The sequence below is a fragment of the Girardinichthys multiradiatus genome, chromosome 8 (assembly GCF_021462225.1).
Source record: "Girardinichthys multiradiatus isolate DD_20200921_A chromosome 8, DD_fGirMul_XY1, whole genome shotgun sequence".
In the NCBI taxonomy this organism is placed as follows: Eukaryota; Metazoa; Chordata; class Actinopteri; order Cyprinodontiformes; family Goodeidae; genus Girardinichthys; species Girardinichthys multiradiatus.
Genome location: NC_061801.1, coordinates 30112075 through 30129376, shown reverse-complemented (window position 1 = coordinate 30129376; position 17302 = coordinate 30112075). Strand labels below are relative to the sequence as shown.

At 36.8% G+C, this 17302-nt stretch overlaps 1 protein-coding gene across 2 annotated transcripts in view; it reads left to right on the top strand.

Moving 5' to 3' along the window:
- LOC124873140 (matrix metalloproteinase-17-like) overlaps nt 1-17302 on the top strand; it is a 134978-nt gene that overhangs the window by 39852 nt on the left and 77824 nt on the right. For both annotated transcript variants that reach the window (XM_047373668.1, XM_047373669.1), the window contains exons 2-3: nt 331-463; nt 621-756. In XM_047373668.1, coding sequence (XP_047229624.1) covers nt 331-463; nt 621-756 — 269 coding nt within the window. The remainder of the gene's footprint in view (nt 1-330; nt 464-620; nt 757-17302) is intronic.

Sequence of the window (17302 nt, the reverse complement as noted above, 5' to 3'; positions counted from 1 at the left end):
TCAAAAGGTGTAATGTTTGTTTCTTATTTTTAAGAGTTTTTGATTTTCTGGCTTAAAAATATGAAAAAATTTGTCCATTAAGTTCTAAAAAGTTATATATCTGCATATCAGATTAAATGTGAATGGGGCATGAATGGTGATAGTGTGAAACTGTGACTGAGAAAGATTACACAGCAACCCTGGGTTCTTTATATATGCATAAACATGGTGACACAGTATCCACAGACAGTAAACATGCACAGGTGTCAGTATCTCAGGAGCTTTACAGTTCTTTCAAATGCCTCAAATTAACTCTGTTGAACTTTGCATGTCTACTATTTTCATCTACAGGACTGGCTGAGTAAGTTTGGCTACCTCCCACCCCCTGACCCGGCGACTGGGCAGCTTCAGACAAAGGAGGCCTTGACTAAGGCCATAAAAGCCATGCAGAAGTTTGGAGGGCTGAAAGAGACCGGTGTTTTAGGTATTTGGCAGTTTCATTTGAGCAACCTTTTGAGCAATCTGCTTGTTTTGATGTAAATAAAATACAATAAATTAACCATTCATGTCAAGCAAGATCTGCTCAGGTCTTACATATTTCCATGAAGTTGGTTCACAACCTATTTTTGTCCTCTTCACAGACCAAGCCACATTAGGGTTGATGAAAACACCGAGATGCTCACTGCCAGATGTGTCTCACGCCGAGGTGACAACAATGCATAGAAAAAGAAGTCTTACTCCTCAAAACAAATGGAATAAGAGGCATCTTTCCTGGAGGTAAGGGACAGCTAACCATGTTCATACAATTATGCTACTCTATTTTTTAAATTATGTCAGTTTGGTACATCTTTAACTACTATATTTTCACTCCTTACCTGATCACTAATATTTGCAATACAGATAGATGGTGGTTTGAGTTTCAGATTTGCAAGTAGGTTGCAACAAAGATGCAAAATAAAGACTTCAGAGCGCTTCCAATGGCATTTATATAATCAGTTTTTAAAATAACTTACAGCAGTTCGAAACAATTCTTTGAATGTGGAATTTAATGTTCTGGAAAAAGATAACGTTATATGTGCTTGTGTTTTAGATCTAAGAATAAAACATGATTTGAATGCATAACCTACAGAAATAAATTGTTCAATGCAGACTAGATTGCATATAGCGAAGGTCAGAATGTTACTTATTAGAGACCTGGGATTTGCTTTTAAACTTACTATTTATTGTTACCACAGCTCCATCTACAACCCTCTGCAAAGGTTTTTAAATCCTCCTAATGTTTTTTTTATGTTGGTTCCAAGAAGAAAAACTCACATGTAATCTGATGAAGTTGCCTCCAAGGTTTTATGAAGACCTTTAAAAGCTTTACTTCTACTATATTATTAATGTTCTGTGATTTTTCAGTATATTGGAAGTGTGCATGTCTTTGTGGGGGGGTTGCAGGCAGCAAATTGCCTAAAGATCCAGAAATTGTTAAAAACTGAGATGTACAATTTATCCAAACATTATTTATCTTTTCAGTTTGAGGAGCCTTTTTTGTTCAATCTCTTCACTGGCCAGGTTTACGAGGCAATCAAAACAAGAAATTAGACCAAAAATTAGAGATAAAAAATCCAAAGTACCAAAGAGATATTTGAAAAGACCTTCAGCAAGCTCAGAGAACTATTGATATAGACTATTTTAAAAGTTTACAAGAAGGCCTTATTTCTTTGAGGTAAACTCAAAATTAATAGGGCAACATGTAACATTTAGTTCTATAACAAGCTTCCCTTCTTTATAAGTGGTGGCAGTTGAAGCTAACATACCACATAGTTCAGCTCCCCAAGGCAAGAAATGTACAGATTAACACCTGTGTAAACAATTGCAACAAGAATTTCCATAACTCTGCTACTTTTAATTGAACCATATTATGATTTAATTTTATGTTGCAAAGTATCAAAATTATAAATATTAACAATTATATTTTGTAGCTATCCAGGTGTTATTCTTAAGGCCATGGTAATAATACAAATTAAATAGCTGCATTTCTTAAAGCTTCATGAAGGTGGATATAAAAAAAATTTGAAAGAGTTCTTCTATAGCCAATGTTAGATGTATTATACTTAACTAAAACATCACAAAGATTCTTATTATATTATAATTGTGCCCTAATAAATAAAACAAATCTGTAATATTTTATTACTCTGGTTTAAAACAACATTTGTGCTCACATATCACCTTAAAATACTGGACCTTGGATTCAGAATAACAGTCAGTTGATGTGTTGATGTTAATTCCCTTTTGCTGGGTTGACGTAACAGCTAATTTGGTATTGTCTGTTTTTTGCATTGAATTGGATTGGTTTTGAATGAATGAATGAATTGCATAGATTTTAACAAGATTTGAATTGTTTGGAGCTGAAAATGAATTTGACCTGTTTGTCTTTTAAGGAAAGGTACTTTATAACTCTGACATTCTGAAAAGAAAGATTTTAATAAAAAGCAATGAGTGTATCAAATCAGTAAGATGCCTGTTTAAATTTCAGCATGAAGTTCTCTCTCTTTAGCTCAGCAAGGTACAGAAGGTTCATGAAAAGACTTACACTAGAGTCCTTTGTTAAACTCACAGAATATTAAGTGGGTAACACATGCTAATGTAATTAAATTAATTCTTCTCTGAAGTCACTTATTTCTTTCTTATAAGGAGTATAATGTAGTTAAAACCAAAAGCAACCCTTCCTTGAGTGTCATTGAACTTTGCTTTAAAGTAAATTAAGCTTAGCTAAATTCACTTACTGGAAACCGTGCCTAAAGGAGTTGATTTTGGCTTCCATAGCTATTATCTAAAAGATAAAAGGCCCTGGAGCAATCAGAATATCCACACCAGCAGCAGAAAATAACTCTACTGCAGCGCCTTGAGATTTCATAGTCATGCATAGTCATGATAACCCACGGGATGGGGGAGGGATTGGGGTGGAACACATTCAATATACCTTTTGATTCATTGAATTCATCCTGCTCAGTCCAATATGTTGGTTACACCTCGGAAAGATTGCCAGGCAAAAACAGAGTTACCAGGTAGGGACTGACAACCATGCAAACTCTCATCATGTTCAATTTTAGTCATCAGTTACTCTATTGTCCCTGTCTTTCGAATGGGGAGAAAAAACTGCTGTCAGAGCATTTCTTTTTCTTTTCAATTACTCTACTAAAGTATGTTTTAACATTATTTCAGAATCAGAATCTATATATATAGATATAGAATATATCTATATATATATATATACAGTACAGACTAAAAGTTTGGACACACCTTCTCATTCACAGAGTTTTCTTTATTTTCATGACTATGAATATTGCAGCTTCACACTGAAGGCATCAAAACTATGAATTAACACATGTGGAATTATATACTGAACAAGAAAGTGTGAAACAACTGAAAATATGTCTTATATTCTAGGCTCTTCAAAGTAGCCACCTTTTGCTTTGATTACTGCTATGCACACTCTTGGCATTCTGTTGATGAGCTTCAAGAGGTAGTCACCAGAAATGGTTTTCCAACAGTCTTGAAGGAGTTCCCAGAGATGCTTAGCACTTGTTGGACCTTTTGCCTTCACTCTGCGGTCCAGCTCACCCCAAACCATCTCGATTGGGTTCAGGTCTGGTGACTATGGAGGCCAGGTCAGACCAAAGCACAGATTTCCATTGGTCTAATGTCCATTCCTTGTGTTATTTAGCCCAAACAAGTCTCTTCTGCTTGTTGCCTGTCCTCAGCCGTGGTTTCCTAGCAGCTATTTTGCCATGAAGGCCTGATTCACACAGTCTCCTCTTAACAGTTGTTTTAGAGATGTGTCTGCTGCTAGAACTCTGTGTGGCATTGACCTGTTCTCTAATCTGAGCTGCTGTTAACCTGCGATTTCTGAGGCTGGTGACTCGGATGAACTTATCGTCCGCAGCAAAGGTGACTCTTGGTCTTCCTTTCCTGGGGCGGTCCTCATGTGAGCCAGTTTCTTTGTAGCACTTGATTGTTTTTGCGACTACACTTGGGGACACTTTCAAAGTTTTCCCAATTGTTCGGACTGACTGAGCTTCATTTCTTAAAGTAATGACGGCCACTTGTTTTTCTTTACTTGGCTTCTTTTTTCTTGCCATAATACAAATTCTAACAGTCTATTCAGTAGGACTATCAGCTGTGTACTGTATCTACCTCCTGCACAACACAACTGATGGTCCCAACCCTATTTATAAGGCTTGGAATCCCACTTATTAAACCTGACAGGGCACACCTGTGAAGTGAAAACCATTTCAGGTGACTACTTCTTGAAGCTCATCAACAGAATGCCAAGAGTGTGCAGAGCAGTAATCAAAGCAAAAGGTGGCTACTTTGAAGAACCTAGAATATAAGACATAATTTCAGTTGTTTCACAGTTTTTTGTTCAGTATATAATTCCACATGTGTTAATTCACAGTTTTGATGCCTTCAGTGTGAAGCTACAATATTCATAGCATGAAAATAAAGAAAACTCTATATATATATATACATACATGTGTGTCAGTCATTTTTTCAAGCTGGTGCCTATCTCCAGCAGTCTATGGGCGAGAGGCAGGGTACACCCTGGACAGGTCACCAGTCCATTGCAGGGCAATACACCTAATGGCAATTTAGAGTTACCAATTAATCTAACATAAATGTCTTTGGACTGTGGGAGGAAGCCGGAGTACCCGGTGAGAACCCACGCATGCACGGGGAGAACATGCAAACTCCATGCAGAAAGATCCCAGGCCGGGAATCGAACCCAGGACCTTCTTGCTGCAAGGCAACAGTGCTACCAACTGCGCCACCGTGCATATATATATATATATATAGATATATATACACATATATATATATATATCTGTCAGGTTTAACCAACCTAACAATATTTATAACAACACAAAAAGAAAAGAGAGACAAAGTATTAGTTCCTTTTACTCGCTTTGCGAGGAGAGACAGTCAAGATTTGCTCAGTTACAGATCCCGCACCGCTCTGAAGCCTATCCGACCGCTTCCTCTTTTTATTGTCTTTCGGGGGTCCCTAGTTTACAAAAACATTGTTCTCTAAAGGATGGGGGAAAACAACAGCTGCATCGTAAACAGGTCATAAACAGCTTTATACATTAACAACACATTTCTACAGTCCCCTTTCAGCTTCCAGGGCCAGTTGTGACTTTTGTTGAGTGTAATCAGCCTTCATCTTTATGACCTCCTCAACTGGACTGCTTCCTTCTCTGCTAGTTCAGCTCCATTTATAATCTTTGCCTGCAGACAAACTCACACATCCTTTCTCACACATACATCATGAAAGGTTATATAATCAAATAGTTAAGTTAAAGAATAGGAGAAAATATAAGACAAATCTATATTCAATTATTCCAACATTTCCCCCCTGTTTGTCTTATATGTGCTCATATTCTCATATCACTTAACAGCCACTTCTGTCAAATTTTGTAACTGTAAGTTTATCTTCATGAGTACAAAGACAAGAGGTACTTACTGACATTTAAATCACAGAATCATATAGAAATGGATCTGCATACAGGTCAGAAAAGTGGTCAGTCCCATCCTCATCATCTTCATCATCCTGAGGTTTAAGTAAAGGATAGAGTTGTGTAACTCTGCTTTCCATAGGAGAAATAGCTGTGGTAATGAGACGATTAAACAGAGAACGGAGACAGGGTATACAGCAACATCCACACAATGTCAAAATTGCAGCAAACACTGCAAAGGAAATTATTACTGATGATACTAAAATTTTATACTTCCCAAACATATCCAGCCAGGAGTCCCACATCGAGGCGTCTACTCCAGAATGCTCTTTCATTTTGCCATTTAGAGATCTCAAACCTTCTATGGCTTTCGTTAGGCTGCCATCAGCCAGCAGCAGTGTTGTTAGGTGTGAATGTGCAACATTTTTCTCCGAAAATAGCACAAACTTCTCCTTTTTCAGCTAACAACATGTCCAAAGCAATTCTATTCTGGAATGCCATCAGGGAAGTTGAAGCCAATTAGTCATGGACAGTTCAAACCCGCTTTGTCCAATTTCCTAGTTTTTGTACATTGTAATGAATATAGTTGATCCTGTCTACGTTTCTGTTCAACGTACATCACCAACAGATACTTGATTCAAATCCTGCAACTACTTGATCAGTTAATTTATATTCATCTATAGCATCTATGTATGTAGAGTCTCCCTCAGTCTGCCAAGCTGCTTCTCTGCACTTCCTATCACACCAATCATGTGGATTTAACACTAAATAGTCCATCTGTTACTTCATCTACTAACATAGGATATAACCATACAGTAATTAAGCACAGAGTCCTGTTACTTTTGAAGGTGATCAATCAAACAACCACCACCAAATGTCTCCTCTGGAGACTAGTTTAAAACACTTATTTACTTTTACAATTGTAATACACCATACTGCAATGAGATTTCCCAATTTATTACCTCTCTCTGTCATATTTATACATGTATAGTTTCCAGTGGTGACTCACTTATGGAAAACTGATTTATCCTTATCTGCTCTAGTTACAGGAAAAAACAGAATCCCAGTGTTGACACATTTCATTAGGATTAGTTTGATTCATTACTTCCATCACACAGGGTTGTGGTATCACAGCTGGAATTATTTATAATAAAAGCCTTGAACCCAAACACACAACACAATCTCTTTTAGTCATGTTAGCCCTTGCTCTACCATCAATAATCAGTTATTATTTGTTCCTGATACTCCTGTAATAACCTGGAACTAGTCATCTATGGTTAACTTTTCTAACATAATTTTCACTCTCTTCGCTCTATTACCTGGATTACATTATCAGCTTTATGGAACTTAAACAACTTATTTTAATAACTAGCATAAGCAGTGGTGCCCCACTCTGGTGTCCAATTATTTCCTTCATCAGCTACCATCATGGACCATGAGGTGTCTCTTCTATCATTAGTTAAGTACCATTTATAACTTCTATAATCCTGTCCTTTCCTTCCTCATTTGGTCAAGCTAATGAGTGGATCAGCACCACAGCTATGGTTTTAGATTTCACGCACACTTGAATACCATAAGTATAAGAAGTTTGTTTAGTACACATAGTTAGGTTATCTTACCTACCTTGATTTAGCACTATTTGTTTCATATAACTCATAACAGATGTTGTTACATTCTAATTCATTTTGACTGGTTCCCAGAAGTACCAGAAAAATAAACAAAATCAATATCAGAAAAAAAAAATATATATATATATATATATAACCACCCAGCATCGGAAAGCATTGTTCATCCATCTAGAAATCATTTTGGCTGAAATTTTCACTCCTCTAAATGGTTCCAGTGTCTTAATTGTCTTCACTGACTTTCGGATCTCTCCAGACTCTAAATGTCTGGGTCCACCCTATTATCAGTCTATAAATCACTTCCCCTGACGGAGCTTTCAACCGAAATGATCTTTTTACAATGTATAAGGTGAATCCAGGTTGATCTCTCAGCTATTTTACTGCCCTGGCAGTGGTTAATAATAACTAATATGGATCCTCCCACTTAGGTGAATACCAATGCTTCTTCTTTACACTTCTTATTAACACCCAGTCTCCTGGTTTCACTAGTTAGTTTTCCTGCTGGAAAATAGAACATTACTCATAGCTTAAATATATTTCTGTTGGTTTCTAACATACTCATATAATCAGCTAGGTTAGCTTCTTCATCTAACTCCCACTTATTTTTGAACTGTGGTAATCTGTATGGTCTTCCACATAACATTTCATAGGGTGTTAACCCTGAGGTAGTTGTAATGTTTAGTTGGAAATAGTTCTATCTGTTTAGAAAATGCATTTATAATGACTAAACAAAACTTTTTCCCTTCACTATGGTTTAACTCAATAAAATCCATATGAATTGTTTGAAAAGGGTATCTTAGTTTTGCAAATTGTCCCCTTCGTTGTCTTAAATTCCCTTGTGGATAATGTTTTACACATGCTAAACATGTTTTACAAAAAAAAATTTTTTATAAGAATTTTAGAATTTAATCAATATGTTATATAATATTAATATATCTGTCCTACTATTCCCCCCTGTTGAGACATTATGAAAACACGATGGCTCAAATATTGCTTCCATTTATAGGTTCTTTGGTAGGACAGGTTTATTATCTGGTCATATATAGTTTTTATCTTTTAATGCAGCTCCATGTTTTTTCCACATTGCTATCTCCTGTAGTGAGCTTTGTTGTTGCATCTTTTCTAACACTATCCATTGTCACCAATGCATATCCTGTTTGTGTCTTCTCCCTCTCATCTTTTTAGAGAAATCATTCACATAAACTATTTCGTGATCCTGCAAATCACTTCTAATTTTTTTCTTTTTTGTTTCTTTTTTTTTGTTTTTTGTTTTTTTCCTAATTCTGCAGTATTAATGCTGAAACTGCATGGGAAACTCTTAAGGTTAAAAGGTGAAACAACACTATTGCAGCAATTACAACTCTCACATAATATGGTTGCGCACACGCAACACTATCTAGTTTTGAAAAGAAATAGGCTATTATTTTCATTTTATCTCCATGTTGTTGAACCAGAACTGAAGTCATAAAATGTCCCTTGCAATCTACCATCTGAACAAACGGTTTACTATAATCTGGTAATGCTAAAGCAGTACTGGAAACTAGAACTTGTTTTATGTTGGTAAATGCTTCTTCAGCTTCTACACTCCATCTTAGTTCAGACGTCATTTTCAGCTCTTCCTCATACATTAGTTTGTTTAATGGAGTTACTATTTCTGCATAATTTGGCACCCAGTTTCTACAATAATTAGTTAGTCCAAGGAAGGACATTATTTGCTTTTTTGTTACTGGTTTTAGAACTTGTAATATTGCAGTCTTTCTTTCTTCTACAATTGTGCGTCCCCCTGCGCTAAAATTATGACCTAAGTATTTAACCTCATTTTTACACAACTGAAGTTTCTTTTTACTAACTTTGTCCTTCTTCTGCTAAATGTTTTAATAATGCTATTGTATCATTTTTACAAATCTCCTCATCAGGAGAGGCTAGTAGCACATCATCAACATATAATCAACCCTGACTACCTCCTGGAGGGTCAAACTTGGCCATACTTGCACTCATTTCCTGAAAGTATATAGTTGGACTTTCACAGTAACCTTGAGGTAGTCTGGTATAAGTATATCTTTGTCCCTCAAAGGTAAATGCAAACCAGAACTGCCTATCTTTCCTGTTGATGGAGCTTGTTTTTTAACTGGAAAAATGGGGGTGTTACATGATGAGTCCTCGCATTTTATTATCACCCCTGCAGTTATTAAATCCTTTATTACTGGTTTTATTCCTTCACAAGCATCATATTTCAAAGGGTATTATTTATTCTGGGCCTGTATTCTGTTTTTGCTCTAATTTGGACAGGTAATGCTCCTTTACTAAACCCACATCAGTTGGGTCTGTTGACCATAACTTATCAGCGACTTCATTCAAACACTGTTCCTCCTGTTCAGTAAGGAATAGTTCTCATTGTTGTTTTGTATGCAAATGTATCCCTTCCTGCACTGTCACTGTCCATAATAATAATTTTCTAATTAATCCTGTGGATTCACTAGGTTCTGTATTCATTATTGTTACAAACCAGTCTGTGACATCTTTTCCCCTCTGCACTATTCTACTCATATCATGCTACTTGAGTTCTTTACCCTTGAATAAAGATATTTGTGGAGGTGACCACATGTTGCAGAGCTTCCTAGTGTCTTTCTCTAACACTACTTCAGCAACTGAGGTACTCTTCCTATCTGTATAAACATAAGTTACCATGACTTTTATAGGGGTTACTTTATTTAATACTTCTTCATAAATGTTATCTTGTCCCGGAGTATTTTTATACCACATGGTAATATGTATATCATCTGGTGTCATCTGATCTTGTAGTCGAGTAATGACATTTCTTCCTTCTGTTAGTAAAGCTGTCCCTACGTCTAGGGGTGGCTTATTCAGAACATCCAGTTAATAGTGGTAATAAGGTGGTCCTACTCCTTTTTTAACATCAACACCCTGATGTGTATTGTCTGTAATCTCCTCTGCTCACTCCTCTCTGACCCCTGCGGTTTTTATCCTCTGCCTCTAAATTTTTCTCTTCCTCTGTTGTTTTAATAATAAATTCTGCTCTTCTTCTTCTTCTTGCTGAAAAAAGGTGTTGCCTATTTAATTATTTATTTCCCTTTTTTTTTTTTTTTTTTTTTATCTCCTTCATAACTTTTTCTGCATGGAGGGCATGATTAACATAGTCTTCTAGATTTGCTGTGGGGAACCCTATAAAATATCTCCTTACCCAGGTATTAATTGCATCCCTGGAACCAGCATGTAGTGCATTTTTTAACTGCTGTTAATAAACTCCTTGCTTATTGTAGACCACTATGTATTTTAAACACTTTTGTCAGTCTAATCCTATATTCTTCAAAAGGTCATTCCTCTTTTTGTTTCACTCTGGCTATTAAAAAGAGTAAAATATTTTCTAAGGTTACACAGAAAAAAAACCATGTCATGCCATGAACCTCCGTGACACGCTGTATCAACAGCCTTCAGCGTCTCAAAACAATAATAATAAAAAATAAACACAAATAAAACATACATGAGGTACAGCCATGGTGGGGATGGATTTATTCACCAAAGGGACTCATTTTAGCCCATCTTATCCTGTCAAACCTCATCAGATCTTTGGTACAAAACAAAACTTTCCACCTACTCTTTTACTCCCCTTCTTCTGTCCTGCTGTTCCACTTTGCAAGTCCATCAAAAAATTACTTCTTAGCCCTCTGACCTTTTCTGCTTTCCACAAAAACGTCCATTCTTATCTCCTGCATCACATCTCTCTCTTTTTAGTTATTTTTAAGCAATAATCTACATCCTCATCTACATTACTGCTTTGTCCATTTTTCTTAAATCACGTTTACTTTAATGTACTTTTAATTATTGCATCCTATAGATTAACAAATTTTTTAGAGTTTAAACGACCATCATAATGATATGTGGTTATCCATTTATCTAAATATTTTCATTTTAATATTTTAATTTGATCCTGTGCTTCCATAAATTTCCAATCTTTACATTATTATTCATTTTAGTGTATTTAAATCACCCTTTTCCCATTTCTTTTATTTAAATTTGGTCCAGCATATAAATACCTAGGGTATTCTAAATACTGGATTATTCTGCTCAGTAGGGTGACAGAAAAATCTCCTTTTGTGGTAATTCTCACTTCAACTCTTTTGAGTGGAGAATTCTTGCCTTTGCTTCCACAAAAGTTAGTCACTTACAATCCCACTGTTTTTGGTATGAGGTAAAACCTAGTGGTTTAAATCCTCCATTTATTTCTCACATACACACATTTAAACGCGGATTTTACTTAGTATTTTTTGTTGTTTAAAATACTTAAACGCAGATTTTACTTAGTATTTTTTTGTTGTTTAAAATACTTAAAAGCAGACTCCGCCGTTCTGGAAACACGGAATTTTAGTATTACTTTCTTAATACTTAAGAGGACTCTGTCATCCCCTATAACCTCGGAATTTTCAGTATTTTCACTAATACTTTAAGCAGAACTCTGGCGCACTGCTGTTAACCTCGGAATTTTCAGTATTTTCACTAATACTTTAAGCAGAACTCCGGCGCACTGCTGATAACCTCGGAATTTTCAGTATTTTTACTAATACTTTAAGCAGAACTCCGGCGCACTGCTGATAACCTGTCAGTGCCTAGGTTCACAGGGTTTCACTTCACGCAATGACCCCCAGTCATTCGTCACACTTTTGTTTTAAATCCAGATTCACTCACCACTTTGTCCTCTCTTCTCTCTCTCAGAGTTCCGTCAGCCGTCAGACTCCAGCGGGCGGGCCGAAATCCAGTCCCGGAAAGGGTCTGTGTGTCTTCCTGTTGAAAACAGCCGTGCGCACGGTCTTTTCCTGGAGTCTACCGACCCGCTGGAATCATCAGGCGTAGTTGGAATCCGGCTCTCGAAGGACCAAATTAATGTCAGGTTTAACCAACCTAACAATATTTATAACAACACAAAAAGAAAAGAGAGACAAAGTATTAGTTCCTTTTACTCGCTTTGCGAGGAGAGACAGTCAAGATTTGCTCAGTTACAGATCCCGCACCGCTCTGAAGCCTATCCGACCGCTTCCTCTTTTTATTGTCTTTCGGGGGTCCCTAGTTTACAAAAACATTGTTCTCTAAAGGATGGGGGAAAACAACAGCTGCATCGTAAACAGGTCATAAACAGCTTTATACATTAACAACACATTTCTACAGTCCCCTTTCAGCTTCCAGGGCCAGTTGTGACTTTTGTTGAGTGTAATCAGCCTTCATCTTTATGACCTCCTCAACTGGACTGCTTCCTTCTCTGCTAGTTCAGCTCCATTTATAATCTTTGCCTGCAGACAAACTCACACATCCTTTCTCACACATACATCATAAAAGGTTATATAATCAAATAGTTAAGTTAAAGAATAGGAGAAAATATAAGACAAATCTATATTCAATTATTCCAACAATATTTATACACACATATATATATATAGACATATACATATATATATATATATATATATACACATATAGTCAGTCAGTCATTTTCTACCGCTTATTCCATAGTGGGTTGCGGGGGAGCTGGTGCCTATCTCCAGCTGTCTATGGGCAAGAGGCGGGGTACACCCTGGACAGGTCGCCAGTCCATCGCAGGGCAACACACAAACAACCATGCACACACTCATTCATACACCTAAGGGCAATTTAGAGTTACCAATTAACCTAACAGGCATGTCTTTGGACTGTGGGAGGAAGCCGGAGTACCCAGTGAAAACCCACCCATGCACGGGGAGAACATGCAAACTCCATGCAGAAAGACCCCCGGCCGGGAATCAAACCCAGGACCTTCTTGCTGCAAGGCAACAGTGCTACCAACTGCACCACCGTGCAGCCTATATACACATATATATATATACATATATATATATATATATATATATATATATATATATATATATATATATATATATATATATAGGTCCCTAGGTGGTCGAGGTGTTGCAGGATGAAGTGTAGACCCAGGTTCGCAGCATCCTATGCTAACCTGTTTGCCTGGTAAGCAAACTGCAGTGGGTCCAGCAGGGGGCCTGTTATGTCCTTCTGATGTTTCAACACCAGAGGCTCAAAGGATTTCATGACCACAGATGTCAAAGCAAGGAGTCTGTAGTCATTTAATCCTGTGATGCTGTGTTTCTTGGGGACCAGGAGTTTAAAACAGGAGGGTACCTCACACAGCTCCAGAGACTTGTTAAAGATATAAGTAAAGATGGGGGTAAGTTGACCAGTGCAGATTTTCAGGCAAAGATGGGAGACACCATCAGGATCTGTATCTTTCTACTCACTCAGACGCTGAAAGACTATTAACATCTTCCTCTTGTAAAAACGTCAAGCATACAGTGAGCTTTGACTTAAGACCCTAGTGAGCCCAACTAAGATACTGTTGTGAGGACAAAATTCTGCTTTGGACAGGATTTAGATGTGTTTATGAATAAACAGAACACATCAAAATGCTTTGGAGATGGAGAGTTATGTAGTGACCTTTTAGGCAGTCTCAGGTGCCATTTTTCCTCATCCTTTATAGTGTCTGTTTTCTCACCCGCACCTTGCTGTTTGGCAGCTGATCAATTGCAAATAACCCATATGACAATAGACTTATGGTGGGACGTTCATCAAGAAGACTGGCCTTTAATATTATTAAAATGCCCATCTGTGCTGTGATGTGCAGTTCTGAACATATTCTTGGGGCTGATTAAAAGAAAATAAACATCAGACCTCTCAGTTATCAGTCATTTTCAACTAGGAAAATGCATCGAGGGGCGACCACTACAAAGGTATAATAAGGTTTTATATTGTAATGGAAGCTAGAGGACAGCCATGCATCGATGTTATTAAGGTAACATTTGGCACACTTTGAGCGGCATGTCTGTTAAACAACTGACTGCACACCTGGTGCCAGAGCAGATAGTCGGACTGATTAACCAGCTGATATCTACTAGTTTTACAGCCAGGCAGAGCTGCTCGACTGTTTATTTTGAGTTTGGAAACAAAATGCATCACATGAACTAGAATAAGAGTTGATAATGAAGAATTACTCTTTAAAGAGGAGAATCAAAAAAACGTTGATAGTCTGTGCAAAAAGCATTTGAACTTGAAAACTAAAACTAAATATAGCTGCTGTTTAATCTATGTTTTTAAGCCTGTGTATAAATGTTACAGATAACATTCTTATATATGTTACAATGAATATGTTATATTATTTTAGCAGCTGTAGGAATCATTGTTGCTTATCTGCTTTAAAATAAGGCAATTAGATCATCTTATGCAATTTTTGTCTTATTTTTTCAATATAGTAGGTCCATGAAACCTTCTTATTTTTACTCAGTTGTGTCAACCTATCAGAATCTCATATTGATCCATGCAATGTGTTAACCACAGATAATGTTGCAATCCCTCCCCATGTCAATTAAAGTCAAAATAGTTTTAGCCTTTCTTTTCTTCCTTGCTAGTGATGACAAATCTTCTTAGAGTTTATAAGATTCACAAGTAGCTACTTTTCTATTTTAGTTTATAATGCTGAGTATTAAGACAGAAGGAAAGCACTGCCATTAAAATAGGTTATAGTTCATGCTTAAAAAATAAACTGTTTTACTTTTTCTTAGTGGTATCCAGATCAAAGTACATGAAATTGTGTCAGCATAGGTGGCAAGTAGTGAATTCATATGTAAAATACACGTGAATTGAGAAATAGGGAAATCCAAAATACACTTTTACAGATAAAGCATATATTAACCTGCACAGATGTGTGTATGCTGTGCTTTCCACCTGGTGGACTTTACCTTTCATTTCCTTCTGTGTACTGCTGTCAATCATACAGCTCTCCTGTCAGCTTGCTATACACTAAAATTAGACAGCCGTGCCTTCAGTCCGATGAAATGTCTTCGTACTCACAGCAGTCGGATTTGTAAAAGTGAACACAGGAACAGTTGTGGGTTAGGTACTGGGCTCAAATCCAGAGAGATTTTCACGTGTGGCAGATTTTAGGAAAACCATTAATATTCTGCTCAGATTGTCCTCTACAGCAGGTTTCTATATCTTTTCTTTTCGGTTTTAAGTGGATGTTGTTCCACTTGCATAGCCATCACCTCAGGGCTTGGTTTTATGATGCAATATTTAACAGCACCCCAGCTTTATTACAATAAATGGGAGAGTAAAAGACTAGAGTTGTGATAAAGTTGAGCTACGAATAATAACTGAGGTGTAACATGACAACTATAATAAAAGTTCCTGTGGTGAGGCAACACTTCAGTGAGATCACAAAAATATAACCTTTTTTAACCACCCTAAAATAGATATTTTAGATTTTAATTTTAAAGTTATTTTCCATCGAGAAACAGGGGGGGGGGGGGGGGGGTACAGAACAACATGTTAAAAAGAAGAAAAACTTGTATAATACCACATTATTTCTTGATTTTAGAGAGCAAATCTGGACCCACATCCAAATATTGTACATTATTTCCTGGCATTGGATGTATCTGTTCGACAAGTTGGACCACATTTGAGTTAGTACATATTGTATAATAATCTAAAAAAAGTAAGCAAGACATACTAATTAGTTCTGTATCAAAACCATCTAACCGACACTAAGTTAAGACCAGACAAGCCATAGCCAACTTTGAGAGAGGCAAGGTCAAGGCCAAGTCTCAGTCCAAACCAATGATAGACCGTTTTCAAGAGCATTGCTGTAATCATAAATATGGAGTTGTTGCTGCAAACGTTTAAAGCATGGGTGTCAAATTCCAGTCCTCGAGGGCTGGCTTCCTGCAACTTTTAGATGTGTCCCTGGTCCAGCACACCTGAATCAAAATGGTCTCCTCAGTATGGAGTCAATTTCTCCAGTCAGGTGTGTTGAAGCAGAGACACATCTAAAAGTTGCAGGACACTGGCCACCAAAGACAGGAGTTTGACACGTGGTTTAAAGAAAATTTGAATATGGCAGCTCAATACCAAGCTAACCTATACAGCACTTCAGACTAACTGGTTACACTAGCTGCACATTCATAATATTTAGGTAAAACCAAACTAGTATGTAAGCAGACCCCCCACAACGTTCTACCTGTCTTACAAAAATGACAAGCTGGTGACAAGTTAAACAGACAAACCAGATAGCTCTGAGGAGCCCATACATCCAGCTAAAGATTAACTGCCTTGCAATTATGTAGCTGCAGGCAGAGTAAATACAGGTGGAGGACCTAGATTTACTTAGAGTCCCTTTTTTTCTGCACTTTGCACAAAAACATTCATGTACTTGCACTGGATAATATTTATCCCTATTGCTTTCTCACCCATCTCCAATTCTCGGAATAGAGTATGACAACACTAATACCAACACCCCTGAAAATCATTTTTTTGTGCACAATCATGAAACATTGAAAAATAATGCATATTAACAATAATTGATGTGATTGTTTTTTCTGTCCACTGGTCATCAATAGTCTGACCTATCCCAACAGGCAGAAAATAATATAAAGCTCATGGTACTCAAGGTAAATTTAAGTTGAAGTATTTCACACTTAAAGGTAGTTACTTTGAAGGTAAACTTTATTTTGAAACATAATTTCATGTAACAGTTTAAATATAGTGAGGACCAGAATAATGAATTCTGGGCAGAACAATTTGGTATTAAACAGCTAAGTTGCTGAACAAGAAATGTTAAGGCCCCCACTACAACATTTAAAAGTGCCACTATAATCAGACATATTTTAAATTTACTGATTCTAAATAAGATACATTTATACATTATGTAATGGAATTTATATTAAATCCTGAAATGAGTAATGACATAATCCTTTTTTAGTTTTGTGTTTATTTTGTGGCTTTGTTTTGTATGCTTTAGGTCTTTTATTGTACATTTATGGTTTTGGCCTCAGTTTCTGTTTTTCTTGTGTTCAGTTGTTCCAGTAAAATGTTTGTAATCTGTTTTCTCTTTTGTGCTGTTTCATTTACTTCCAGCTTTCCTCTTAAACACCTGTTCATTTTTGTTGCTTTTAGTCTTAGTATTTCTAGCTGCCTTTGTGTTTGTCCATGCTGTCTTTAGTTATTGTTTCTCAGTATATTCCTTTAGTGTTCATCAGTCATTCCTCTTAATAGCTCATAGTCAGTTGTATCCAGCTTCTCGCTTCCCCCCACAGCTGCAGCCTGTTATCAATTAGACTCACCTGTTTTGCATTCAACAATCTC